General features: G+C 39.1%; 3 protein-coding genes across 14 annotated transcripts in view; 1 reads left to right on the top strand and 2 right to left on the bottom strand.

Moving 5' to 3' along the window:
- Nucleotides 1–519, bottom strand: part of KIAA0586 (KIAA0586 ortholog) — a 196,956-nt gene extending 196,437 nt beyond the window's left edge. For 3 of the 8 annotated variants that reach the window (XR_014059363.1, XM_081509625.1, XM_081509641.1), the window contains exon 1: nucleotides 4–506. The gene's annotated coding sequence lies outside the window, so the exon portion shown is untranslated. Of the gene's footprint in view, nucleotides 1–3 lie in introns of all 8 variants that reach the window. The other 5 variants (XM_081509634.1, XM_081509624.1, XM_081509617.1 and 2 more) reach the window with 4 other exon arrangements.
- Nucleotides 71–16,844, top strand: TIMM9 (translocase of inner mitochondrial membrane 9). Of its 4 annotated transcripts, none has more exons than XM_081509666.1 (6): nucleotides 71–206; nucleotides 2,445–2,533; nucleotides 8,977–9,032; nucleotides 11,654–11,717; nucleotides 12,057–12,152; nucleotides 14,336–16,844. In XM_081509666.1, the coding sequence occupies exons 4-6, from the start codon at nucleotides 11,679–11,681 to the stop codon at nucleotides 14,468–14,470; spliced, it is 270 nt and encodes an 89-aa protein (XP_081365792.1). In that variant the 5' UTR covers nucleotides 71–206; nucleotides 2,445–2,533; nucleotides 8,977–9,032; nucleotides 11,654–11,678; the 3' UTR covers nucleotides 14,471–16,844. The 4 variants fall into 4 exon arrangements, with proteins under 4 accessions (XP_081365792.1, XP_081365793.1, XP_081365789.1 ...); XM_081509667.1 differs by having other exon boundaries at nucleotides 71–1,499; XM_081509663.1 differs by lacking the exon at nucleotides 8,977–9,032.
- Nucleotides 14,800–26,408, bottom strand: TOMM20L (translocase of outer mitochondrial membrane 20 like). Of its 2 annotated transcripts, XM_081509662.1 has the most exons (5): nucleotides 24,074–26,407; nucleotides 23,856–23,899; nucleotides 17,442–17,523; nucleotides 15,898–16,040; nucleotides 14,800–14,972 (listed from the first exon to the last, which is right to left on the bottom strand). In XM_081509662.1, exons 1-5 carry the CDS (start codon nucleotides 24,198–24,200, stop codon nucleotides 14,919–14,921), a joined length of 450 nt encoding a protein of 149 aa, XP_081365788.1. In that variant the 5' UTR covers nucleotides 24,201–26,407; the 3' UTR covers nucleotides 14,800–14,918. The 2 variants fall into 2 exon arrangements, 1 of the variants encoding a protein (XP_081365788.1); XR_014059367.1 differs by lacking the exon at nucleotides 23,856–23,899 and having other exon boundaries at nucleotides 24,074–26,408.
- Nucleotides 26,409–27,366: the final 958 nt, after the last annotated feature.

The raw sequence follows: 27,366 nt of genomic DNA, 5'->3' as shown, positions 1-27,366 counted from the left end.
TACTCTTTCCTCTAGAGTTTCTGGCGTTATAACGAATCGGCGCCGAAGGGTATAAGAGCCATTTGACATCGCCATTCCCACGTGTTCCCTTTCATCCAGCGGCTGAGGCGCCCGTCCTGACCTAGACCCTCCGCCCCCCACCAGAGTCGATTGGCAACGCAGCCCTCCAGCCTTTTATGGTGTCGGATGCGAGAGTCTGTCCTTAAGTATGGTCTCTTTTCTCTGTCCACAGAATCCCGGGTTCCCAGGCGGGAGGCGGCCGGCAACGCTCGGGGAAAGGTGGCAGGGTCTCTGAAGGAGGCCGCCTCTTGTACTTGGGGCCGTGGGGGGCTGCGGAACCGGGCAGCGCGTACCGAGAGCGGGTTTGGGACTTCCCTCGGAACCGTGTCACTGGACCTGGGTCGGAATTCGAGGCTCTAACCCATCTTCAGATCTGGGGAATCGGGGTCTTGTTTTGGGATAGCGAGTTAGACTGAAAGGCACCCACGCCTTGACCTTGAGCTGACAAGCATGAGACCCTCCTTTAACTGAAAAAGTCTCTCTAGAGAGAATACCAGGGCCAACACACCTTATCTGATCTGCTAATTTTCGAGGATGGATTACTTAAACGTTTCCCTTTACGCATTACTAAAAGATTTAAAAATGTAATCTGATGTAAAAGTTAAATGAAAAATTTTATTTTTACATCTCAGCTGTCTATTTTGATAGAAGAAATCCTAGAATTAAAAGACAAGTAAGGGCTCAGCTTTAGAGAACTTTTTAAATCTTGATGAGTTTCTGTAATTTATTTCAGGTATATTTCCTTTATCATCAGGCTTTTAGGTAGTACCTGTTCACAATTTGTTTTATAATTTACGTGAATTAAAAGATATACTGACAATGTCAGAGCTGTAAGAGACTTTGGAGATGATTTATCACCCTTATTTTCTAGGTGAAACTTAATTGTGAAAGAAAAAGTGACCTTTGCCCTCTACTCTCTAAGGTGTACTCATGGGCATAGAAACTCCTTAAAATGACTTGACTTAGATTTTACAACCCCTTAATATCAGAACTGGGGTTAAAACCCAAGTAATCTTGCCTCTATCTAGTCCAGTGCTCATGAGCTCCTCCTTTAGGCCTTGAAGCCATCCTCTAAACCCGAAAGCTGATGCAGTAATCTTTCAAAAGAATTTTTTGCTCTGATTAATAATATGAGTTAGGGTTGCCAGTTAATCAGGCACAACTTCCTAAACCTGCTGCAAATAATATAAAGTAAAGGGACATGTCATAGAGTCCTATTTTATATCAGTATAGCAAGTTAGTGCAGATTGGTTTAGACATTTGAGCTATCAAATAAAGAACAGACAGCCCTGGAACAGAAAACATGGCTCACAAGACTGGTTTCTTTCATTTCTTTTTGTTGTTAACATTTTACTTATTTGCTTTCTCTTTCAGACATTTTTTTTTTTCTGAACCACTTAAAAGTTGCAGACATCATGACCTTTAACCCAATTTCTTCAGTATGTATTGCCTTAAGAACATACTTTTACATAGCCACAATATGATTATCACACCTAAGAAGATAACATATTCAAATTTCTCTGATTATCCGCACAAATTATTTTTTCGATTCATGATCCAAAATTCACAACTCTTTAGTCTTGTATTCTAGAACAACCCTTTCTACTCCTTTTCCTTTATAACTTTAATTTTTAGAAAAGATCAGTCATCTTATACATTGTCCCACATTGTGGATGTTCCTAATTATTCCCTCATTATCAGAGTCACATCAAACATTTCTGGCAAGAATACCACATAGGTAGTACCACACTGGTTAAGGTGGTGACTGACAGATCTCCCAGTGTTAAGGGAAAGTTTTCTTTTTGTGTAACCTGTGAAATGCTTTGATACTGCAATGGATACATCCTGTTTGCCAACAACCTATCACCCTGTAGTTTTATTATCCACTCATGAATCCTGCTTGAAGCACAAGATTTCCAATTACCAGTACCAGTCATGCTGAACCCAAGATCAATTATAGTGACAGTGGCTAAGGACATAAGAATTACTTATTGTAAACCAAGTTTGAACAAAATTAGAAATTTTACTGCAGACATGGTACAAATCTGCATATAATTCTGAAGACTAAATAGAGACTATCTCCCTATCACACCCTAGTTATTCTCTTTTTTTAAATACTCAGAAATTTCAGAGAATTGTTGGTCCTTGTGGGTTCACCTAAACATACATATTACCTGGAAAAATAGGATATTAAGTATTTTTTAATACATAATAACACATATGCTAAAGAACTATAACCTCAGACTGAGAAAACTAATTTCACTTATTGAAAAGGAAGAGACTTTTCAAAAAATATGATTTAGCCAGCAGAAATTCAAGTTTCATCAAACACTTAGAGCTTAAAGGGGCCTCAGCAGTCATACTGTAATCCTTTCCTTTTTCAGGTAAGAAATCAGGCCTTACTGGAGACATTCAAGCAAAGATTGAACAACTCCTTTTCCAGAACAGAAAGGAAACTCATGCATCAAGAAAGGTTTGAGCTTGATGACTAACATCTCTTTTTACTCTTACATTCCCTGGTTTTATGATATATTTTGACACAAAAATTTCTTAGCATTGCTGTAATCATTCTTAAGACCCCTTCCCTCCCTCTCCAGGTTTAAAGCATATAACCAGAGGTATCGCCTTGGTTGGATATTTGCCCCTACAATAACAAACATTTGCTTGTTGTAAAGGGTAATTAGGACCAAATAAAAGGGCAGCTATATTGCTTCTACGTCTTCTTACTATCAGGTGGTTTGTGTGGCTGTTGGACTTGATCAATCAGCATAACTAATGATTAAATAACTACAAAATAGAATGCTGGAAGACTTAGGTCAGACCCAAACTAGCAAGTAAATTTGAAAATCATTTATTCATTCAATCATCTCAAATATTTTCTAGGAACAATTTCCTTCACTTAGGTATACCATAATCTTGATATTGGAAAATATATAGTTGAATGATTCTAGAGAAAAGGAGATTATAATGTTAACACAGTGGTCTTTGAGTACTAGAAACATTTTTTTTACTTTCCAAATTCTCAAGAAATAGATTTTATTACTGTTGAAGTAAGATAAACTTTATTTCATTGTAAGGAGGAGATATACTATTAAGGACTGTGTATTAGAAGACAGTACCAAGAATAAATAATATTTGAGGTGCTCCTCATCTGTATCTCTTCAAAGACTTCCCAATAACAATCATCATTTGTCAGTATGAATTATATATGAAAGGGGAAGTGATGGGAGTTAGCACAGTGTTACCAAGTTTTGAAACTGACACAACATTTAAAGATTTCATACTTTCTGCCTCTCTGACCTCTGCCTGAGAAAGTCACATATGTGAATTTTAAACTGAAGAAATACTGGGATAGTAATAAAAACTGATTTGGGCATTATAATTTGCAAACTTGTAAATTTAAGTTCTCACAAAACAAAGGTTTCATTTAACACCTATCCACAGAAGTCATCGTACCAGTTCATCTGACCAGTTTTCAGGCTGCTTTTGGAGTAGGAAGCCAAAAGAACTCTAGTTCTGATCATTTGTTAACATTTACCACACTGCACACTGTATCTTATTCTTGCACAGGGAGTAGAAAGCTTGGCAACCTCAAACTTGGAGATTATTGTAGATTCACATACAGTTGTAAGAAAAAAAAATACCTTGTGCCATTTACCCAGCCCTCCACAATGGTAACATCTTACAAAACTCTAATACAATATCACAGCCAGGATACTGATATTGATACAGTAAAGATGCAGAACATTTCCATTTCAGAAGTCTCACATGTTGCCTTTTTATAGTAACACCTACTTCCCTCCTCCTCCAGCCCCTCCTCAACCCCTGGCAACCACTAATAAGTTCCCTATTTCTATAATTTTGTCATTTCAAGAATGTTATATAAATGGAATCATACAATATATGACCTTCTGGGATTGGCCTTTTTCACTTAGCATAATTCTCTGAGTTTCATCCAGGCTATTGGTGTATCAGAACCTCATTCCTTTATATTGCTGAATAGTATTCTACGGTATGGGTGTATCAGTTTGTTTAATCTGTTGAAGAATATCTGGATTGCTTTCAATTTTTGACTCTTATGAATAAAATTTCTATAAACATTCATGTGCAGGTTTTTGTGTGAATATAAGTTTTCATTTCTTTCTGAAAAATGCCCAGAAATGCAATTGTTGGGTCATATGATAGTTGTATATTAATTAATTCAACCGTTCTGATAGGTGTATAATGCTATAATCATTGTGGTTTTGTTTCCCTAATGGCTAATGATGTTGAACATATGTTCATGTGCCTATTCATCATCTGTATAATCTTTTTGGTGAAATGTCTTTTGCACATCTTCTAATTGGATTATTTGCATTTTTACTAGAGTCTGTAGGCTTCTTTATGTTGTCTAGTTATTAGTTATCGGTCAGATATGTAATTTGCTTCTCATGTGAAGGCTAAGAATTCTTTGCCCTAAAGCCCAAAGATTTCCTCCTATCTTTATAAAAGTTTTCATAGTCTTATGTTCTATATTTAAGTCCCAAATCTATTTTGAGGTAACTTTTGTATAAAGTGAAAGACTTACTTTGAGGTTAAATTTTTTGCCTATAGATGTACAGTTATTCCAGCACTATTTGTTGAAAAAGCTGTCTTCACTTAACTGCTTTTGCACCTTTACCAAAAATCAGTTGGGCCTATTTGTGTGACTATTTCTGGTTCTCTGTCCTGTTTCATTGATCTTTGTGTCAGCTTTTCCACCAATACCATACAATACTAATTACTATAGCTATGTAGTTAAGTTTTGAAATCAAGCAAACTGATTCTTCCTACTTAATTATTTTTTTGAATGTAAGTCCATTTGCTTTCCATATAAATTTAAAAATAATCTTGTTCATATTTATAATAAATGTTACTGGGACTATGACAGGAATTGCATTAAGCCCGTATATCAATTTTCAGAAAATTGACATCATTACTACGCTGAGTCTTCTAGTCCGTGAACACAGTATGTCTCTCCTCCATTTAAGTCTTTGATTTCTTTCATCAACATTTTATAGTTTTCAGCATACAAGTCTTGTAGATGCTTTGTTAGATTTACCCTTATATCTTTTTTCTTTGAGTGATTATAAATGGTATTCTGTTTTTCAGTGTCCATTTGTTCATTGAAAGTATATAGAAATACAATTTTTGCATGTTTATCTTGTATACTTTGATCTTGCCAAACTATTTTGTTTTAGGAGTTTCTTTGTAGATTCTTTGGGGACTTTGGGATTTTCTATGTTCACAATCATGCCATCTGCAAAGAGGGACGGTTTTATTTTCTTCCTTTACAGTCTGTATGTCTTATTCCTTTTCTCAAGTTACTGCACTGGGTAGAACTTCAAGCAGTATGTTGAGTAAAAGTAGTAAGGGCAGACATCTGGCTTTGCTCACTATCTTAGAGCAAAGTATTCAGTTTTTCACCATTAACTGTGTAGTGTAGGGTGTAGGATTTTTTGTAGGTGTACATTACCAAGTTGAAGAAGTTCCCCTCTTTTCTTAATTTTCAGAGTTTTTATCATGAATGGGTACTGACTTTATCAAAAGTTTTTTCTGGATCAATTTATAAGCTCATATGACTTTGATTTTTCCATCTATTAAAATGGTGGATCACATTTACATATTGGATTATATTTGCTATTGTTAAGGATTTTTATTTCTATTTTTTATGTCTATTTTATGAAGATATTTTTCTGTAGTTTTCTTGTATGTACCATCTTTTCTAGTTTTAATATTAGGATAATGCTAAATTCATGAATAAGTTGTTATATTTATGTATATAAAGTTGTTCATAGTTCTGTTGTTTTGAATCTTCAGGGTTTATATTACCATATCTTGTTTTATTCCTGATAAAGATAATTTGTGACTTCTTTGTTAGTCTTGCTGGAGGTTTGTCTATTACAGTCTTTTCAAAGAACCATCTTTGTTTCATTGATTTTTGTTTGTTGCTTTGTTTTCAGTTTCATTGATTTCTGCTCTTCATTATTTTCGTCCTTCTACATACGTTAAGTGGGTTTATTTTGCTCTTTTTTAGGTTCTTGAGGTTAAAAGAAAATAAAAACATAGACTGTTGATTTGAGACAGTTCCCTTTTTTTCTTTGTTTACTTACTTGGCTGTGTTGGGTCTTAGGTGCAGTGGCAGACTCAGTAGTTGCAGCACACTAGCTTAGTTGCTTTGTACCTTATGTGATCCTAGTTCCCCTACCAGGGATCAAAACCCACATCCCCTGCACTGGGAGGCAATTTCTTAACCATTGGACCACCAGGGAAGGCACGTGAGACATTTCCTCTTTAATATATGCATTTAGGACTATAAAATTTTCCTCTTGGCACTGATTTAGCTGTGTCACACAAGTTTTAGCATGCTATATTTTAAATTAAATTCTTGAGATTTCCTCTTTGATTCATGGATTATTCAGAAGTGTATTATTTATTTTCCAATGTTTGGAAATTTTCCTGTTATCTGGTACTGGTTTCTAGTTTGATTCCATTGTGGTCTAAGAACAGACTATGTATGATTTCAGTTCTTTTCAATTTACGGATGTTACTTTATGGCTCAGGATATGGTTTATTTTGTTATGTGTTCCATGGGCACTTGATTAAAAAAATGTGTATTCTGTGGTATTACATGAAATGTTCTGTAAATGTGGATTGTATCCCATTGGTTAATGGTGTTAAGTTTTTTATAGCCTTGTGGATTTTGTCGAGTTATTTTATCAATTGATGGGAGAGGGTGGTTTAAATCTGCAACTATACTTGCCTTTTTCTCCTTTCAGTTCTTTCCATATTTTGCAGCTCTGTTGCTTACGGCACACATATCTAGGAGTACTGTATCTTCTTGATGGATTGACCTTTAATGTCCTTTTCTGTCTCTGGTAAATTCCTTTGCTCTGAAGTCTACTTAATCTAGTATTAATATATCTGCTATTTCCTTTGGATAAATGTTTTGCATGATAAATCTTTTTCCATCCTTTTTTTTCACTCTGTATCAGGAGTCAGTTTCTTGTAGACAACATATACTTGGTCATTTCTCTAATCCACTCAGCCAGTCTGTCTCTTGACTATTTACACCAGTTATATTTAATCTAATCGCTTATTAAGGCTGAAATGTGCTTTTTTGTTTTGTTTGTTCTAGTTTTTCTTGCCTTACTGTGGATTATTTGAATACTTTTTGGAATTTATTTTTATTAATCTAATGTTTTTGAGTGTTATCTCCTTATGTTATTCTCTTTTAATGGTTGCTCTAGGTATTAAATGAGATATACAAAGCTTATCATAGTCTAATGGTGTCACCATATTACTAGTTTCAGTGAAGTGTGGAAGCCTTACTTCCCTTTACTTTCCCATTTATTTTGTTGTTCTTCAGTTGCTAAGTCATGTCTGATCCTTTGTGACTGCAATGTGCCAGGTTCCCTGTCCTTCACTATCTCCTGGAGTTTCCTCAAATTCATGTCCATTGAGTTGGTGATGCTGTCCAACCATCTCATCCTCTGCCTCCCCTTCTCCTTTTGCCTTCAATCTTTCCCAGCATCAGGGTCCAAATAAGTCAGCTCTTCACATCAGGTGGCTAAAGTATTGGAGCTTTAGCTTCGGCTTCCAATGAATATTCAGGGTCAATTTCCCTTAGGATTGACTAGTTCAATCTCCTTGCAGTCCAAGGCATTCTCAAGAGTCTTCTCCATCACTACAGTTCAAAAACATCAGTTCTTCAGTGCTCAGTCTTCTTTATGGTCCAGCCCTCACACCTGTACATGACTACTGGAAAAATCATAGTTTGACTATACAGACCTTTGTTGGAAAAGGAATGTTTCTGCTTTTTAATACAGTGTCTAGGTTTGTCATAGCTTTCCTTACAAGGAACAAGTGTCTTTTAATTTCATTTAGAACCACATCAGAGAGTTTTATAATTTTTGCTTCAATTGTCAAATATAATTTAGGAAACTCAAGAAGGGAAATGTACTGTACTTACTTATTCTTTCTTCCTATGGTGTTGCTCCTTGATGTTCCAAGTCTCCTTTTATAATTTCATTTCTGCTTAGAACTTTAATTCTTTTCAGGCAGGTCTACTGGCAATGAATTATCTTAGTTTTCCTTTGTTTGAAAATGTCTTGATTTCACCTTCATTCCTGAAGGATATTTTTGCCAGATTCAGGTTTCTGGGTTTACTGGTGAGAAATCTGCTGTCATCCTAATAGTTTATCCCCTACAGATAAGATGTTTCTTTTTCTCTTGGAGATTTCAAAATTTTTGTCTTTAGTTTTTAAATGTTTGACCATGATGTATCTTGATGTGGATTTCTTTGTATTCACGCTTTTTGGAATACAATTTAGTTCTTGAATCTATAAACTTCTTTTGCCAAATCTGGGAGGTTTTCAGCCATTATTTCTTCTAGTACTTTAACAGCCCTGTTCCTCTTTCTCTTCTTCCAGGACTCTAATAAAACAAATGTTAAATCTTTTGGTATAGTCATACAGATCCCTGGTACTATGTTCATTTTTTTCATTCTATGCAATATTTTTTGGTTATTCAGATTGGATAATTCTGTTTTCTGTCTTCCTTCACAGATTCTTTCCTCTATTCCCCTATTCTTGTTCTGCTGTTTATTCTGTCTGTTGAGCTTATTTAGAGTTTTTTCCCTTTCATATTTTTCACTTTTTGCTGAGTTTTATATTTTCTTCAATTGTTTTAAACATTCTTAATTGTTCATTGAAGCAGGTTTTTTTTATAATAGCTGTTTTAAAATCTTTGTCAGATAATTCTAGTATCTCTCATCTCAGTGTTGGACTTTTTTTTTTTTTTTAGATCTTAGTTCTTGGGATGAGGTTTTTTCTTTATAACCTGGAGATTCTGCATCTTGTATTTTGAGACTACATTTGTTTAAACTTTCTCTTATAGCTGGCTGCTTCTGACACCACTTCACTGGGGAGAGGAGGGCATCTCATTACTGCCAGGTGAGGGTAGAAGTGCAGGTTTCTCCCTTTGTCACTTGAGGGGTGTGTGTGTTTCAGGGATCTGGAGAACGTTCCTCATTTCTGCTGGTGAGAGTGGGAGTCGTGGCCCTCTACTAGGCCTTCACTGGTATCTCCCTGGCTGAGAGGGACTGGAGCGCCTCACTGCTGCTCCCCAGATAGCCTGCACTGACACCATAGGAGGGTATGTGGCCTCATTACCATGCGGCAGCAGGCAGGTCCTGGATCTCAGCTGGCGCGCCTTTGACACCACCTCAGAGGGGAGGGAGAGAGGTATTTCATCACTGACAACCGAGATGGAAGGCTCCCCACGCAGTTTCCACTGACACTTAGCGGGAGCAGTCCTTATTAATGCCCAGAAAGAATTAAAGCCCCTGTTCCCTAATAACCCTTCTCTGATGCTACTCTGGGGTGGGAGTTGGAGTGTCTTGTTACAGCCTGGTGAGGGTAGAAGTCTACCTGGCATACGCTGATTTGGGTAGTGATGAAGACCACAGTTTTTTTCTATGCTGGCCTGGAGTACAGCAGTTATTGTTTTCTTTTTTATAGGCTTCCCCGTTCCTAACACTTTGGTGGAGAAGATAAGCTTTTGCCTGGGGGTAGGGAAGGACTTTTTGACTCTCCCCATTGGCATTTGCTAATTGCCAGCTTCTTCAGCTCAAGTTTGTGATAAATGAGACCCAAAAATGGGGGAGAATTCCCGACTCTGTTGTTTCTCAAATCCCAATGGCCCTAGCTAGTATACTTTCTTCTACTTTTTAGAGTCTGTTTTATACGTAATGTCCAGGGGTTTTAGTTGTACTTAGTGAGACAAATAGCAAAAAGCACATCTACCCTATCCTCCCAGAAGCACAAATCCTAAACCTCATTGTATGATATGTTAACAGAATCCTCTGTTTCTTTGACTGGTTAGTGATATTTTATAGCAGGCATAAAGTGCACCTTACCTCAGAAGCATGGCTGGTTTCATAACTAGCACAGTACTTGGTACATAAATGTTTACTGAGTGATTATTTACCAACATCTACCCACATCTATCTAGCAAAATTGTAACTGTTAAGATCTCAAACTGTAAAATAAAGTTTGAAGTTGACATTAGAAAATGATGTAATCATTAGGTTTGGGTTTCTATTGTGTCCCATAGTTGGTGGGTATGGAATCAGTATTTCATGACTTATGTGAGCAGAGAGTAACTATAATGGAAGTATCTTACCTGGAACATAACAATGATAGTCACAGCAATACCTGAAAAGTTGTGACCTTTAGTTAATTCCTGGTATTTTTCAGATAGTGTATGTACTTAAAATATATATCTCATTTATAAAGCTGTGAAATAAAATAGGAATAAAGAGCATTCTTGATAATTTTTTAGGTGTTTATGGAACACTGGGTTGCCTGAATGTTGGGCTAATCTAAAACCGCTACTGCATTGTTTGTAGCAGATACTAAAGAGTTTTTGTAGAAAAGATAGTTTATATTATGTTACTGCTAAACCAAAGATTCTCTAAAATACAGTATAGTTAGACTTTTGGAATAAGACTAGGATAGCAAATAGAAGAGAACTGGTGCTTTCCCTTGCATGTGGAAAAGATAACTTTTTTAAAATGGCAGTAATACTCATGAACATACAGGATAGGGACAAAAGAGGAGGGAAGACTAAATGCAAAAGAGGGAAAGTTTTATACACGGTTGGGAATGCTGGAATGGAATTACCATTGATTGCATTTGTTATTCAAAATGAGAATTTTTTTTCATGGTATTCGCTAAGAATGGTATACATATCCAGTTTTATCTTTTTTGTATTGGTTACCAGGAAACTCAAAGCTAAATATAATACATACAAATTCTGTTAGTTTGCAGTATACATAATTAGCATTTGCCTTTTCTTCCTTTACCTGTTGTTTCTGTTTTAAACAGCTTTGTTTTATACAAATCTTTTATATATTTCATCTGTTTTAGAACTAGCCAGGATAGAATAAGTAATGTGATACATTCCTGTGTCAGAATTAACTGAGCCTGTGTCCTCCATTTAGGATATGTGAAAATCCCAGTAATTCAGAAAGGCTTTTTGACTTTCTTATCTTTACTTCTCTGTTGCCCCCAAGTTAGATCACAAGTGTCATATATTCAGAAGTTTCTGGTTGGTCTTAAGTAGATGGTGTTTGTAAAAAGGATCTTTAATAGCACAGGTCTAAGCTGTGTTAGCAACCAGTGGAACAGTTAACTTAAGTACTTACAGAGAGACATCAGAGATTTCTTTCCCATAAAACTCTACTATGAATGGGGCTTTAACACATGGCTTTGCAAAGTAACAGAGCAAACTCTTAAAATTGGAGATTTAGATATATAGGGATTTTGGGTCTTATAGCTAGCTAACATTAAAAAATTAAAATTCTAAACTATAAGGTTCTTATTAATGACCTGGGAAATTGGGAGGCATGGCATAGAATTACATAATCAGTTAGAAATCTGTAAAATTTGAACAGTAATTTCAGGTAGACTTGTTTCAGTTCTATTTCATAATCTATCCTTGTTTTGATTACCTTCAATTAGCCTAAAAACATTTGTATACAGACTGACAAAACTTTTTACTTTTAAATCAGGTGACTTATAACGTACCAAAAGAATATGGCTGCACAAATACCAGAATCTGATCAGATAAAACAGGTAAGGTAATATAATTAAGGAAAAAGGATTTTGCAAAACATAAAGGCATTAGTGGATACAACCATGTCAGTCAGTGATCTCACAAAAGATTTATATTTCATTTCCACAGATGGATGTTAAATGATATGAAGCAAATTTTTCAGACATTTTGAAAGATAATCCAGGAAAGGATAAATATACAACTAGAAAATCTGACTATATTTTGTAGATCATATTATACCCATTGAAGGTAGTAAAAGAACCTTTCAAGTATTACAGGATATTTTGCCTAGATACATCAGTATTCAAAACATTTGTTTTAAAAACCTGTTATTAAAGAACCTTCTGATTTGTTTGTAGTTTAAGGAATTTCTCGGAACCTACAATAAACTTACAGAAACCTGCTTTTTGGACTGTGTTAAAGACTTCACAACAAGAGAAGTAAAACCTGAAGAGGTATGAAAACTGTTGCCCACTAAAAATTCTCTAAGGTCATCATAAACAATATAAATGGGATGCCCCTAAACATTTTGCTTTGTTCCTAGTTATTATATGAATTTAGGCTATCTTTTTTTTTTTAATTGAAGGATAATTGCTTTACAGAATTTTGTTGTTTTCTGTCAAACCTCAACAAGAATCAGCCATAGGTATACATATATCCCCTCCCTGTTGAACCTCCCTCCCATCTCCCGCCCCATCCCACCCCTTTAGATTGATACAGAGCCCCTGTTTGAGTTTCCTGAGCCATAGAGTAAATTCCTATTGGCAATCTATTTTACATATGGAAATGTAAGTTTCCATGTTACTCTGTCCAGACATCTCACCCTCTCCTCCCCTCTCCCCATGTCCATAAGTCTGTTCTCTATGTCTGTTTCTCCATTGCTGTCCTTTATATAAATTCTTCAGTAGAATTTTTCTAGATACCATATACATGCATTAGAATACTGTATTTATCTTTCTCTTTCTGACTCACTTCACTCTGATACAAATAGGTTCTTGGTTCATTCACCTCATCAGAACTGACTTAAATGTGTTCCTTTCTATGGTTGAGTAATATTCCATTGTGTATATGCACCACAGCTTCTTTATCTATTCATCTGTCGATGGACATCTAGGTTGCCTCCATGTTCTAGCTATTGTAAATAGTGCTGCAATGAACAATGGGATACATGTGTCGTTTTCAGTTTTGGTTTCCTCGGGGTATGTGCCTAGGCGTGGGATTGCTGGGTCATATGCTGGTTTTATTCCTAGTTTTTTAAGGAATCTCCATACAGTCTTCCATAGTGGTTGTATCAATATACATTCCCACCAACCGTGCAAAAGCGTTCCCTTTTCTGTACACCCTCTCCAGCATTTATTGTTTGTAGACTTTTTGATGATGGCCATTCTGACCAGTGTGAGGTGATATCTCTTTGCAGTTTTGATTTGCATTTCTCTAATAATGTGCAATGTTGAGTATCTATTCATGTGTTTTTGTTAGTGAATTTAGGCTATCTTTTATATGTTCCATTGCTCAAAGGAACTTAAACAGCCAAGGACTCTGTGGCATTGAGTTGAATGATACCAAATTTAATATCACAGCCTCACCAAACTATGGCAGACATTTTAAAGAGAAGATGCCTGGGACTTGCTGAATGTTGTTCCACAGCAAAGATTCTTTTTTTTTTTTTAATTGGAGGCTAATTACTTTACAGTATTGTGGTGGTTTTTGCCATACATTGACACAAATCAGCCATGGGTGTACATGTGTTCCCCAAAGATTCTTAATAATTAGCTTTTAGTCAAGATGCCCAGGCTAGAGAAACTTGACACAGCTCTCCTATTTGACTCTGAGAACTCAGGTTACTTTTGGAAAAAGCAGAGCTTGAATCTGGTGGCTCATATTGCATAGATGGACTCTGAAATCCCAGTTCCAAATCTTAACTTTTAATAATATCTTCAAAACATTTATGTATTTGCTAAAAGTGACAAAAACTTCCTCTGGTGGAAGATGCTGATAAATTTTCATGCCAAGAACTTAACATATTAATATAACCAACAATCCAATAAGTGTTTGTTAAATAAATGACAAAGTTTGAGAGATGCTAAGTAAAATAGTCTTATTAAAAAGTAAAAAGTTGAAAATTAAGAATGTTAAGAATGGGGAATTCCCTGGCAGTCCAGTGGTTAGGACTCTGCTTTCACTGCTGACAGCCTGGGTTCAATCCCGGTCAGGGAACAAAGATCCCACAAGCCACACCACATGGCCAAAATTACAGTAACAACATTGAAAATGGACTTTCTTATTAAAGAGGAACAAACCTGCTAGTGGACCTACATTTTCACAATCAGAATAACAGATGGGAATGTGGAATTTCACTTACTACTGAAACATACCTACAGAAAATCTAGTCCAGAAGGCAGGAACTTACCATTGTTTTTAGTACCTACAAACTGGTAAGCATTCAGTATGTACTAATTTTTATAAATATATGAAGGTATTAACAGTTGAAAGCTATGATCATTTGTGACTTATTGATACCATTTAATTCTCAAATATATTCAAAGAAAGAAAAGTACCCACTGGTTATTCCTTTAGAATATGTGCAATATTTTTAATTAGTATTTTTGTGTTGCCTCTTGGGTCTTTTTATTTCTAGACTACCTGTTCAGAACATTGCTTACAGAAGTATTTAAAAATGACTCAACGAATATCTATGAGATTTCAGGAATATCATATTCAGCAGAATGAAGCCCTGGCTGCCAAAGCAGGACTCCTTGGCCAGCCACGATAGAGAAGTCCTAACGGATGAACTTTTGATGAAAGATTGCCAATAGCTATTGCACTGGAAATGAGTATTCACCTGATAGAATGCTCTGAAAGCAGTAGCCACCATGTTAAACCATCTGTCATGACTGGCAAATGGAAACAACTGGAGAAACAAAATTGTTACATACAGGAATAATCAAAATAGAAGGTCTTATTGTTCAATGAAAATAATAAGATGCAACATTTGTTGAGGCCTTAAGATTCAGCAGCATGGTCACTTGATTAGAAAAATAAACCATTGTTTCCTCAATTGTGACTGTTAATTTTAAAGCAAAATATGTATTCAATCATGTATGAGATAGAAAAAATTTTATTACAATAAGTAAAATAAATGGAAATATCACTTAGCAGTTGTTTATACTATTATAATTCCATAGCATTCTGACTGGACTGTGGATACGTTGAAGTGTTTTTCAATCACGATCATCCTCCAAGTATTCCTGTTCATTCATGTCTGCCTCAAATTGCTGGTAAATACATAAAATAGTTACTTGCTAATCATTTTAATGCATGATCCTTTTCTTGCCTCCCTTCTTGTGTCACGGTGGGCACTACACATTCTTATCCTAGCTACATTTTCATATATCTTCAGGAAACATTCCATCTGACACTAGCTTGGGAGTGTTCAAGAGCTGATTATTGTGCTTTAGTGGAGACTGTTGCTTTGCATTTTGTTTAAAAGCTGAGGCTCCACCATGAATGATTCCAAGTCAGACCAACAGTATACAATATATTCTCAGCTACTGCATGTGATCAATTGTAATAAAAAGTAAACCAAAGTTAAAGTAGCATCTTAGAGCTAAACAGTTCCAGGCATTTGCAGGAAATTCTAATCGATGTATAAGTACACGCAGCAGTTTGTTATCAAATGAAATTCATTCATAAGCCAATATATTAATAGGTATCAGTTCCCTTATGAATATAAACTTGTAATTAAGAGAATACTATCCTATATGTTTAAATTTACCAAAATGATTTCTGTGTTTTATCATATTGGAAAGTAGAAGTATTATTCTGCTTCGATAATTTACAGTTTTCTATATTCATTCTATAGGCCATTAGGTCATTTATCTAAGAATACCACTTATAGGCCTCTGTTGACACTGCAGGCAGTCAGTAACAGTGATGTCTTTGAAAGTACAGGGATAAACAATGTTAACTTTAAAGTTGAAATGTTGAAACATGTATAATACTCAACAAAATATACAATCCATCACAGTCAAAGAACATGAAAGAAGAAACTTGTTTCATCTTAAGAAAAGCCAACAAAAATTCAGAGATGTTACTCATTTAAAACTTGGGGTCATTCACACATACTTTGCTATTTTTATCTAATCAAGCCCAACATGGTTATTTACAGTGTTCATTTAACAAAGATAAATATGTGCTTACCTGGCAAATAAGGGGAATTTTGTGCACTAGCATCTCAAATACCTTGGGAGGAAGTGTGTGTTTGAAAACTTTCAGAAGTTCCTGTGGTTGCCCACACACCAAAAGGGCATTGCTGAGATGTTCAACCCCCATCCGATGCTCTCCTGAATAGATTGATAAGTTTAGAGCAGGATTTTAAAGTTCCTCAAACATATATTCAAATTATCAAGAAAGCACCAAGCATTAAAACTACAAAAGTATATCAAACTAAAGACTATGAACAAGTCTCAAAAAGAATAAATACTATACATAGGGAAATGTTGAGCTGCCTATTAGATTCACTGTGATCAGGCTGCAGTGTGAATAACTTTCTGACCCAAATTACCATTTAAAAGTGCACTCTTGAATTGGAAATGTTCATGTTCTGCAATTTGGGTATGCAAGAGGGAATACTGAGTTTATTTTTAAAAGGCTGGTGTCTGTCATTAGTGATATGAGTTATCTTTACCTATGTGGTTGATGAAATATTACAGATGAAACATCTTGATGTCCTAGCTAAATGAGACTTTTAAAAAACAGACTGTATTATTAAAGAGCTGAAACAAGATTTAGTGTAACCATGAATTATGTATCTAGGGGAAGACAGATGAGTTTTAGGATGACTGGCTATAAAATAGAATGAAAATTTGTGAAGAGTGGAAATTAATGATAGGACTTTAAGTTAAAACATGTAATCACTTAGTCTCTTAATGCAGAGTGAAAAAAAGTCTCCAAAAAACGACAAAAAAGAGAAGCAGAAATAGCTGTAGGCACTGTGATATACGTGGGAATTTGCAACACGTGAAAAAAAAGACATAAATGGGTGTGGTGCTCATTCATCCAACAATATCATTTATGCTTTACATAAGCCTCAAAACAATTTTTCTTTCTAGTGTTAAACGCCACAATAAAGATATTACTGTATACAATGTTTATATTATTATTATTTATATTATTATTATCTATCATCATTTATACCTGACACCATTGTGAAGTTTCTCAGATCTATCTTGGTGTATGTGGGGATAAGTCATAATTCAAAATACAATTCATGGTCATTAAGTGCAAGGTACCCCCACAGGTATCACTACACTGAATGATCACTCATAATAATTTTATCATCAAAGTAAGTAATTATTTTATTAAGAATATGCCTAGGTAGGAAAATTTTTATAAAGAAGTTAATTTTTTTTTTTTACATTTTGATTCATACAACATTTAGTCATTTGGAAAACTCATTTACTTAGAATTTTATTTGACAGTAAATAAGGTGTTCTTGTATTTGGCTTTGCTTCTCTCTCTGCCCACTTCCAAGACTGCAACATGAACTTGAATACAGACTCTAACAAAGTGGAGCTAGAGAGCAATGAACTGAAAATGCTGGGACAGTTTCTCTTTAACTGAAGCAAGCTGGTTAACACATCTAGCTAGTTAAGTTTTTTGACATAAAAATACCAATCCATAAATATTTCTCAAACATCAGTTATCATAAATAACTGCTTACAAAAGTATGTTTCAATTCTTACCTCTGGATAACCAAAGTTCTCCCATTCGTACCTCTTGCAGAAAAAATTCTTGTAATTTTTCATTTTTTGCTGGATCCCACAACTAAAAGAGTCACAGAATATTTAACAATAAGTAACAAATGTAAGTTATATGTTTACTAGTCAAAACCAAGGGCTTCTCTCGTGGCTCAGCAGTGAAGAATCCACCTGCCAATGCCTGCCTGATGCAGAAGACTTGGGTTCGACCCCTGGGTTCAGAAGATCCCCTGGAGAAGGAAATGGCAACCCACTCCAGTATTCTTGCCTGGGAAATCCCATGAACAGAGGAGCCTGGCAGGCTAACTTTTATTTTAAAAGCACATCTGGAATCTAGTCTCTATATGCAGAGCATGACAAATGCAGTTGCTCTTTATATTTAAGACAATTTCTTAAAATGGAGTTATAATTTCAGGCAACTAAAAAAAAAGCCAAAAAATATGGCAGACAGTGGCTGTGACTTGTCACCATGCACATTTGATGGCCTTCCTAGATGGCACCTTGTTAAACCAGCACACTCACTGTCTGGCAGGCTGCAGCCTGGCCAGTTGTATTATTCAGTTACCCTAATCCTTTGACACCCTGATTACCATTTTACATCAGCTTTTGTACTTTTCCATATATTTTCATGAGTTATATTGTCATTTAGATCTAACAACTCTGAGAAATAAAGTCAGTAGACTAGGGTAATTTCTTAATTTAGCTCTGGTTATAATTGTAAAAAAGTTGAACCCCACCCTCCTAAAAGAAAAAAAAAGAAAAATATGGCATATTCAAGTTTAGTTAAGATGCTTATAACAACTTCATATTTTACCCAGCTTGCTAAGTACACATAGGAGAAATCCACTGTTATCAACTCTAACAAAGGTAGCTTTCTTTGTATGTTGCACACCTATTTTCTTGCTTAGGGTATTAACACTGCTTGTTGATTTAGCAAAGGGCATGGTGGGGGGTTACAGGGCAGTTGGTGATATTCAGGATGCTATGGTTTGCTACAGCCTGTTTCAAGAAAGTGACCAGGTTCACAGGATAGGATCATCACGGGTACCAAGCTAAGAGCTGTCTTTAAAGCTAAAGTGGGCAAACCATGCTCAAAGTATCCACTCCACAGTCACTTCAGCTTCAGTCTTTTATATCCAGAGGGTTTTTGTGTTTGTTTTCCCCAAGAATTCTCTTTTTTAAATAGGATGAACCAGCAGATGAGGTCATACTTTAAGCTTTTATCAGCAGACATGCTGATGATCAGTAACAATCACGAGTTTCATTCAAGAGATATTTAGTGAACAAGAGCAGGACACTCTAGGGAGAGCTGGAGAGTGAAGTAGATCTAGACTCCTGTGCCCATCCCCACGGAGCCCAGAGTCTAACCAAGAGAAAAAATAAGTATGCCTGAGATCAGTAACACATCAACAACAAAGTCCATTGTCTTCTGAGGCTCAAAATATTAACACATTCCATTTGGTTGGGAGACCAGGGAAAATTCCTCAGTAAAGATAGCATTTGAGATGTGGAGAAGCTCAGTGAAAGTCTGATGAAGAAAGTACAAGTGGACTTCGCTGGTGGTCCAGTGGTTAAGAATCTGCCTGTCAATGCAGGCGACACAGGTTCAATCCCTGGTCCAAGAAGATTCCACATGCTGTGAGGCAACTAAGCCCATGAGCCACAACTACCGAAGCTTGCACGCCTAGAGCCTGTGCTCTGCAGCGAGAGAAGCCACCACAACCAGAAGCCCTCACATTGCAACAAAGAGTAGCTCTCTGCTCCTGGCAACCAGAGAATGCCTACATAAAGTAACAAGGACCCAGTGCAGCCAAAAAAATTAAATAAATTTTTTAAAGAAGAAATCCTGACTGAGTGGCCTAATTAAAAAAAAAAAAGTACAATTGACACAAAATTGCAGGGAAAATATCAAGTGATCTTATGTAGCTAGATTATAATAGGGTGAATGAAGCAACAATGATAAATACCAATTACTGAAGCCCAGCTATGAACTCAAAGCTTTCCATGTATTATATCTAATCCCTAGGAAAAGAAAGCGGTCTATACAGAAGGCATCCATGGTGCCAGGTCCATGGTGCCAAGCTAAGTGGGTTCATCTTTCATCTGCAGAGTAGGGAGCTGCATACACAGAGCTGCAGATTAGAAGGAATTTACTCTGACAGCATAAGAGGTAGTAAGACAAGTTAGGAAATTATTGTATTATTCTGGGTAAAAGGTAATAAAAGCCTGAAGTAGTGAAGGAGCAATGGAACCAGAAAGGGGAAAGAGTATGAGATGGTTGTGGGCGGTTTAGTCGCTGAGTCGTGTTCAACTCTTGTGACCCCATGGACTGTAGCCCGCCGGGCTCCTCTATCCATGGAATTTCCCAGACAAGGATACTGGAGTGGGTTGCTACTTCCTTCTCCAAGAGATCTTCCCAACCCAGGGATGGAACCCCCATCTCCTGCACAGCAGGCGGATTCTTTACTGCTGAGCCACCAGGGAAGCCCAGAGTATGAGACAGAAAACAGAAAAATAAGAATTGGGGATTGACTGTAGAAGATGAGGTTGATATTTGAGTGGGGCCACAACAGAGAGCAACATCAGCAACATCACTAGGAAACAGGCGGAGGAACACTGGCAAGGGATGAGATGATGAATTTACTTCTGAACACACAAAGCAGAGGTGCCAACAGAACATCGAGACTACAGAGTCTAGCAGGCAGGCAAAATCTGGGGCCCCAGGTCTAGAGATCTGAGTTCATTTATCAGTGAGAAGAGAAGGAGCTTCTAGGGGGATGAGGGATTATGCAGAATCTGAGATCAGTGTTTCATAAAGGATGGGCCTAAGGAGCTACTAAAACTGCAGTTTTCTTGGGCTCCACCCAGACCTACCAAATCAACTTCTCTGAGTAGAGCTCAGGAATCTGGATTTTTTTAATGAGCTCCTCAGTTGACTCTTATATTCTGAAGTCTGAGAATTACTGCCCGCATAGCCACTGGGCTACCCCTGACCTCCTAAATCACAATGGCTGGTGCTTGAGTCAAATAATCTATATTTTTTAAAATGCCCCAGGTAAATCTAATGCAGATGAATCACAGACCATGCTGTGGGAAACAAAAAGGGCTGGGGTGAGGAGGAACAGAGATCCTGTAAGTAGGAAGAGACATCTCTCTGTGCCTTAGTTTATTCATCTATAAAACTAGAAGAACAGAGTTGTTATGAGGATTATATAAAAGAACATTTGAAAAATCCTGCTTCTGCCTCTTCCTCATTTGAAATAACCTGATCTTCATCATTTCCCCCTGGACTGCCACTGATTTTCCTGTCTTTGACTTCCCTCCTCCACCTCATACTTCAAAAAGAAATAACTGCATCCATTTCCTGAAATAAAGTCACCATCACTGGTTATCCACCACAACAGAAAAATATCAAAACTTTTGAATTTGGCATCAAAGCCTTCCACAATAAGACAACAAACTACCACTTGGCCACAACACTTTAAATATTGCAATTGCATGGTCTGTGCCTCTGCACAAGCTGTTTCTGACTGTAATAAACAACAATATTCAACAAATATTTGTTGGGCACCTGCAATCTAGTGGACACTGTTTTAGGACTGGGGAGACAATGGAGAGTAAAAACACAGACAAGCTCTGCCCTGGTGGAGTTGATTCCAATAAATAGAAAGCATTAAGCAAATAATCATACCAACAAACACTAACTTCAACCATGGATAAGGGCAGTTAAAGGAGAGGGACATGGAATTGAACCAGGCTCTGCCCCAGGGAAAGCATCTCCTCTCTCACGCCCAGCCTTGAATACTCCCTCTCCTGCTTTCTTTGTCAACTGTACCTTTTTAATCTATGAGACTCCATTTTGAATCCCCAGAAATCTCTGTCTCCTGCTCTCCATGACCCTTTCATCAGTGAGCATGAACTACCTCTCCTTTCTGGAAAGTTTATCTCACATCTGTCATCACCAGTTGCCACTGACACCACTACAGTTCAGGATTTTGATTACCTCTTACCTGAACTGCTGCAATAACTTTCCTTTTCTCCAGTCCATCTAGCACACTCCTGCCTGATCTAACCTAAAAAGTTTTTTTTTCTCCCCTTCTTTTAAAAACAACTCCTGCTCAGAAATCTTCAGGAATTCCTCTCATTGAATCTGAATTTCTTAACTTGGTCTCGAAAGTCTTCCCAGATGCAGGGCCCTTAATTAGCTCTCCAACCTCACCTCCCACCATCCCCAACTGTGACTCCTTTCTTTGTCAAACATTTACTGAATAGAAGGATCTGCCACCCCCAAAGTCTTCCGTGAAGAACTGCATGTTCCAAAAACAGCCACAGCAATATTCCCAGTTTTGCTTGCACCTCCAAAACCTAGCCTCCACTATCAAGAGCTGTAGTCCATTTCCTCTCTCTTCAAAATTGAGTGGGTCTCAATGAGGCAGAACTGGCCCCACCTGGCAGGCTCCATGTTTTCTCTCAAATATATGTATAAATAAAGACACATATAAAACTGACCCTTGAACAACATGGGTTTTAACTGCCCAGGTCCACTTATATGTGGTTTCCCCCCCCCCCCCCAATAAACAGTGCTACAGTGCTACACAATCTGCTGTTGGTTGAATCCTCAGATTTGGAACCACCAATACACAGGGCCAACTATAAAGTTGTATTCAGATTTTTGACAGAGAGAAGGGTTGCTGCCCCAACTGCTTGCTGTTCAAGGGTCAATTATGTGTATCAACACACACACACAAATATATTACAAACTTGCTTACCCAGTACAACCCACCCACCATACTGTGAGGAAGACCATGCCAATGGAGAGGACCTGTGTAGGTGTTCTGTGCAATAGTCCCAGTTAAGTGGCCAGCCAGCATAACTGCCCAATATGTGAGGGAGTAAGCCTTCAGATGACTCAGCAGGTAGCCCTGGGGCTAACCTGGCTGAAGCTGAGTGGAACAAAAATGTGATATCCCCACCCCACCCGACTCAAACTGAAGATTCAGGAGCAAAATAAGAGAAAGTTGAAGGAAATGGCAACCCACTCCAGTATTCTTGCCTGGAGAATCCCATTGACGGAGGAGCCTGGTAGGCTACAGTCCACAGGGTCACAAAGAGTCGGACACGACTGAGTGAGTTCACTTTCACTTAAGCTCTAAGGTGAAAGTAGCACTAGGTAGGCAGAACACCTCCATGATAACCTTGCCCTGAAAGTGATCCTCTGCGTCCTCTGTGCTCCTGTTGTTGTCGTTTAGTCGCTAAGTCACATTGGACTCTTGCAGATGTAGCCTGCCAGGCTCCTCTGTCCATGGGTTCTCCAGGCAAGAATACTGGAGTGGGTTGCCATTGCCTTCTCCAGAGGATCTTCCCCAACCAGGGACTGAACCCGGGTCTCCTGCATTGGCAGGCGGATTCTTTACTACTGAGTCACCAGGGAATGGGAGAAGGAAATGGCAACCCACTCCAGTATTCCTGCCTGGAGAATCCCGTGGACAGAGGAGCCTGGTGGGCTGCTGTCCATGGGGTCGCACAGAGTCGGACACGACTGAAGTGACTTAACATGCATGCATGCATTGGAGAAGGAAATGGCAACCCACTCCAGTATTCTTGCCTGGAGAATCCCAGGGACAGAGGAGCCTGGTGGGCTGCCGTCTATGGGGTCGCACACAGTCGGACACAACTGAAGCGACCTAGCAGCAGATGCAGCAGCACCAGGGTATCCCCTGTGCTCCTGTAACATGGCGCATGTTCTTCCGCCATTGCTAACCTCTGCCACACTTAGAACAATGCCTCACATGGGCATCGACTCAAATGGGAGGCGCTCAAATGAGCATCAACTGAGTGAAAATTTCACAGAAGAGCCCAAGAACCCTATGTTTGAGAAATGAATTGAGTTGGTTAAGTCGGACCAATCACCAAGATAATTGTGATTATCCTCCAAAACGACTGATCAAATTCCATTTTGGAGAAAAGGATACATTCTGTTTCTGAGCTAGAAGAAAGGCCCCGTAGAACAGGAGTGAGCGGTACAGCACCGTACTCGGCCGGGCAGACCTGGGTCTCTAAGTGTCTGGTGTGGCTCAGGACGGAGAGACTGCGCACGCATGCGGCTCAGGAAGGGCAAAGGCTCTTCTTTCTTCTTTTTTTATAAACTAAACGAAGTGCCTTTTCCTACCACGTTATAACTGCCTTTTCACGACCCCAGATGGTTCTTCCTTCCTTCCTCCTGATGTCGGACAATAAAAGCTAAACATTGGCCGAGTGGAAGCAGGGTGCGGGCAGGCATCGAGGCACTGGGAAATGGCTGCTCAGGAAGCCGCCAGGGACCCTGAGGCCGAGCCGCTACCTGCACCGGCGGGAAGTTACTCACTGTAACGCCACCTCGGCGTCGCTAAAGCACTTCACCTGGGCGCCCCGTCCCTCAGCCTTTCGCTGCTGGGCTCTTCTTTCTGCAAACACAACGTGGCACGTGCTGGTCGTGAGCCCTCCACAGGCCGGCGTGCGCCCCGCGGGCCCCAAGGCGGCGGCGGCCCCCGCGGCCCGGCCTCGCCCCGGGGGCCGGGTCAGCCCCACCGCCGCCCGTTCAGCCCGGCCCGTGGCGCCTCAGCCGCCGTCTCACTCACTTTCCCGTAGGCGGCGCTTGAACGCGGGGTCGCCACGCCGGTTCCGGTCGAAGTAGATGCAGTAGCCGAGGAAGGCGATGGCGCCACAGGCCGCCAGGAGGCCGAGGACCGTGCGGACGCAGGGCATCCGGCCGCGGGCGTCCCACGAACCGAGCGTTGGGCGCGGGCCCGCGAGCGCTGGGAGCCGGCCGGCTGGCAGGGAGCGTCGACGCGGCGCCCATGCCGGCCTCGGGGCTTCCTGTGCGCTGGGCCGCGGGCGTGAGGGGCGGCACACCGAGGGTCTGAGAGGATGCTTGTGGGATTCTCACAGTACGGAGTAGTGGAGCTCTGTTCGAATCCAGGTCGGTCGCACTCCAAATTCTGAACCCTTTACCCAAACGCGCCCCACTATCTCTGCTCAGACACCCACCCAAGGCAAATCACAGTATGTGGGAATCTGGTTATCTGAGGGAACCGATCCTCCTTTGGTCTCTGTTCCCTAAACTGCAAATTTGAGCCATAACTCTGGTCATCTCTTAGTTCAGAGTACTGCCCACCGAACACCTGGACATTAGTCCGTACTCCCCAACTGTGTCTGCTTTGTCACCCGAAGGAATCCAGCAGTCTAAAGTACTCAACCACCTTAGCTCAATAGCAGGAGCAAAGAAGCGTGTTGAGGTAATAATAATACCAACAGCAACAACAAGAATAAGTTTAGCCTAGAAAAAGCTTGTGAAAGTTGCTCAGTCATGTCCAGCTCTTTGTGACCCCATGGACTGTCGCCCGTCAGGCTTCTCTGTCCATGGGATTCTCCAGGCAAGAATACTGGAGTGGGTAGCCATTCCCTTCTCCAGGGGATCTTCCCGACCCAGGGATCAAACCTGGGTCTCCCGCCGTTGCAGGCAGATTCTTTACTGTCTGAAACGTTAGTAAGTTGCTGGTCTGGGCCGGGCCTGACAGCGAAAGGTTCCAGAGCAGAATCAACTCTGAGAGACCCATGACACTTAACTAGCCTAGATGCTTCTCTGATACTTGCCTTATTCAGAAGACATAGCAAAAAGGAGGGAAGACTTTATCCCAAATACAAGTTTTGATTTTTACGCTAAACCAAAGAGAAGGCATAATCTAGGTAAAAACCTAGCTTTATCTTTTTTTGTTTGGTTGGTTATTTAGCTGCTACTCACGGGTTACTGATGTTACTAGTATGTGCACAGCAAGGTGGTCATCTCTGCTGTGACTTCCACTGGGGCTAAGCAGCAGCCCATGCATTGTTTAAAAGTTAGCAGGTGTTACTCACATGTAGGTAGTTTCCTTGCATACTGCATGTTTCTTCCTATAACTCAGTCTTCTATTTAAAGCTTGCTGCTAAGTCGCGTCAGTTGTGTCCGACTCTGTGCGACCCCATAGACAGCAGCCCACCAGGCTCCGCCGTCCCCACCAGGCTCCGCCGTCCCTGGGACGGCTAATTTGGTGATAAGAATTCCAGTACGGCTTTTTCCAAATTGAGATAATGTTAATAATTGTCCCCAAAGTATGGTTTTATAATGGATGATAGATCTTTTTTTAAACAGCTTTATTGAGGTTATAATTGATATACAATAAACTCCACATATTTGAAACGTACAACTTGATGCATTTTGACATAAGCATGCATCCACTCAACCATCACCACAATGAAAATAATAATCATATCCATCAGCCCCAAAAGTTTCTTTGGTTCCTTTTTAAATCTGTTCTTCCACTCATCCTTCCCTGCCTCCGCCATCATCCTCTGCTTTGTCACTATAGTTTGCATTTTCTAGATTATTATATACAGCTGACCCTTGAACAGTGTGAGGGTTAGAGGTGCCAAGTCTCTGCATAGTCGAACATTGTATAACTTAGTGTTGGCCCTCTGTATCCATAGTTCCACATCCTCAGATTCAACCAGCCTCAGATCATGTAATACTGGAGCATTTACTAATGAGAAAAATACATGTAAGTGAACCCAGGCAGTTCGAATCCATGTTTTTCCAGGGATAATGCTATATGGAATCATACAATGTCTTCCCCTTTTATGTTGTCTGGTTTCTTTCAGTCAGCATGATTTTGAGATCACCCATGTTGTTTTAACAATGGTTCATTTTTATTGGTACATAGTATTTGATTTGTGGATATACTACAGTTTGTGTAACCATTCAACTGTTGATGGATATTTGGATTTTTTCCAGTCTGGGGCTATTACAATTAACACTGTCAGAGTTACCTACTAGTCTAGTGGTTAAGAATTGGTGCTTTCACTGCTATGGCCAGGGCTCAGACCCTGACTGGGGAACTAAGATCCCGATGCGGTGTGGCCAAAGTTAAAAAAAAAAAAAAAAAGACTAGCACTTTAGTCAGTTCAGTTCAGTCACTCACTCATGTCTGACTCTTTGTGACTCCATGGACTGCAGCACACCAGGCTTCCCTGTCCTTCACCAACTCCCGGAGCTTGCTTAAACTCATGTTCATCAAGTCGGTGATGCCATCAAACCATCTCATCCTCTGTCGTCCCTTTCTCCTCCTGCCTTCAATCTTTCCCAGCATCAGGGTCTTTTCAAATGAGTCAGTTCTTCACATCAGGTGGCCAGAGTATTGGGAATTTCAGCTTCAGGATCAGTCCTTCCAATGAATATTCAGGTCTGATTTCCTTTAGGATGGACTGGTTAGATCTCCTTGCAGTCCAAGGGACTCTCAAGAGTCTTCAACACCACAGTTCAAAAGCATCTATTCTTTGGTATCAGCTTTCTTTCTAGTCCAACTCTCACATCCATACGTGACTACTGGAAAAACCATAACTATGACTATACGGACCTTTGTTCGCAAAGTAATGTCTCTGCTTTTCAATATGCTGTCTAGGTTTGTCATAGCTTTTCTTCAAAGGAGCGTCTTTTAGTATGGCTGCAGTCACCATCTGCAGTGATTTTGGAGCTCAAACAAATAGTCTCTCACTGTTTCCACATTTTCCCCAGTTATTTGCCATGAAATGATAGGGCCGGATGGCAGGATCTTAGTTTTATGAATAGTGAGTTTTAAAGCAGCTTTTTCACTTTCCTCTTTCACCTTCATCAAGAGGCTCTTTAGTTCCTCTTTGCTTTCTGCCATTAGAGTGGTATTATCTGCATATCTGAGGTTGTTGGTATTTCTCCCAGCAATATTGATTCCAGCTTGTGCTTCATCCAGCCCAGCATCTCACATGATGTACTCTGCATATAAGTTAAATAAGCAGGGTGACAATATACAGTCTTGACATAATCCTTTCCCAATTTGAAACCAGTCTGTTGTTCCATGTCCAG

Source organism: Giraffa tippelskirchi, chromosome 7 (assembly GCF_054371585.1).
Source record: "Giraffa tippelskirchi isolate mGirTip1 chromosome 7, T2T-mGirTip1v1.2.pri, whole genome shotgun sequence".
NCBI lineage: Eukaryota > Metazoa > Chordata > Mammalia > Artiodactyla > Giraffidae > Giraffa > Giraffa tippelskirchi.
Note: the sequence above shows the minus strand (reverse complement) of the source record. Positions and strands in the feature narration are given on the sequence as shown.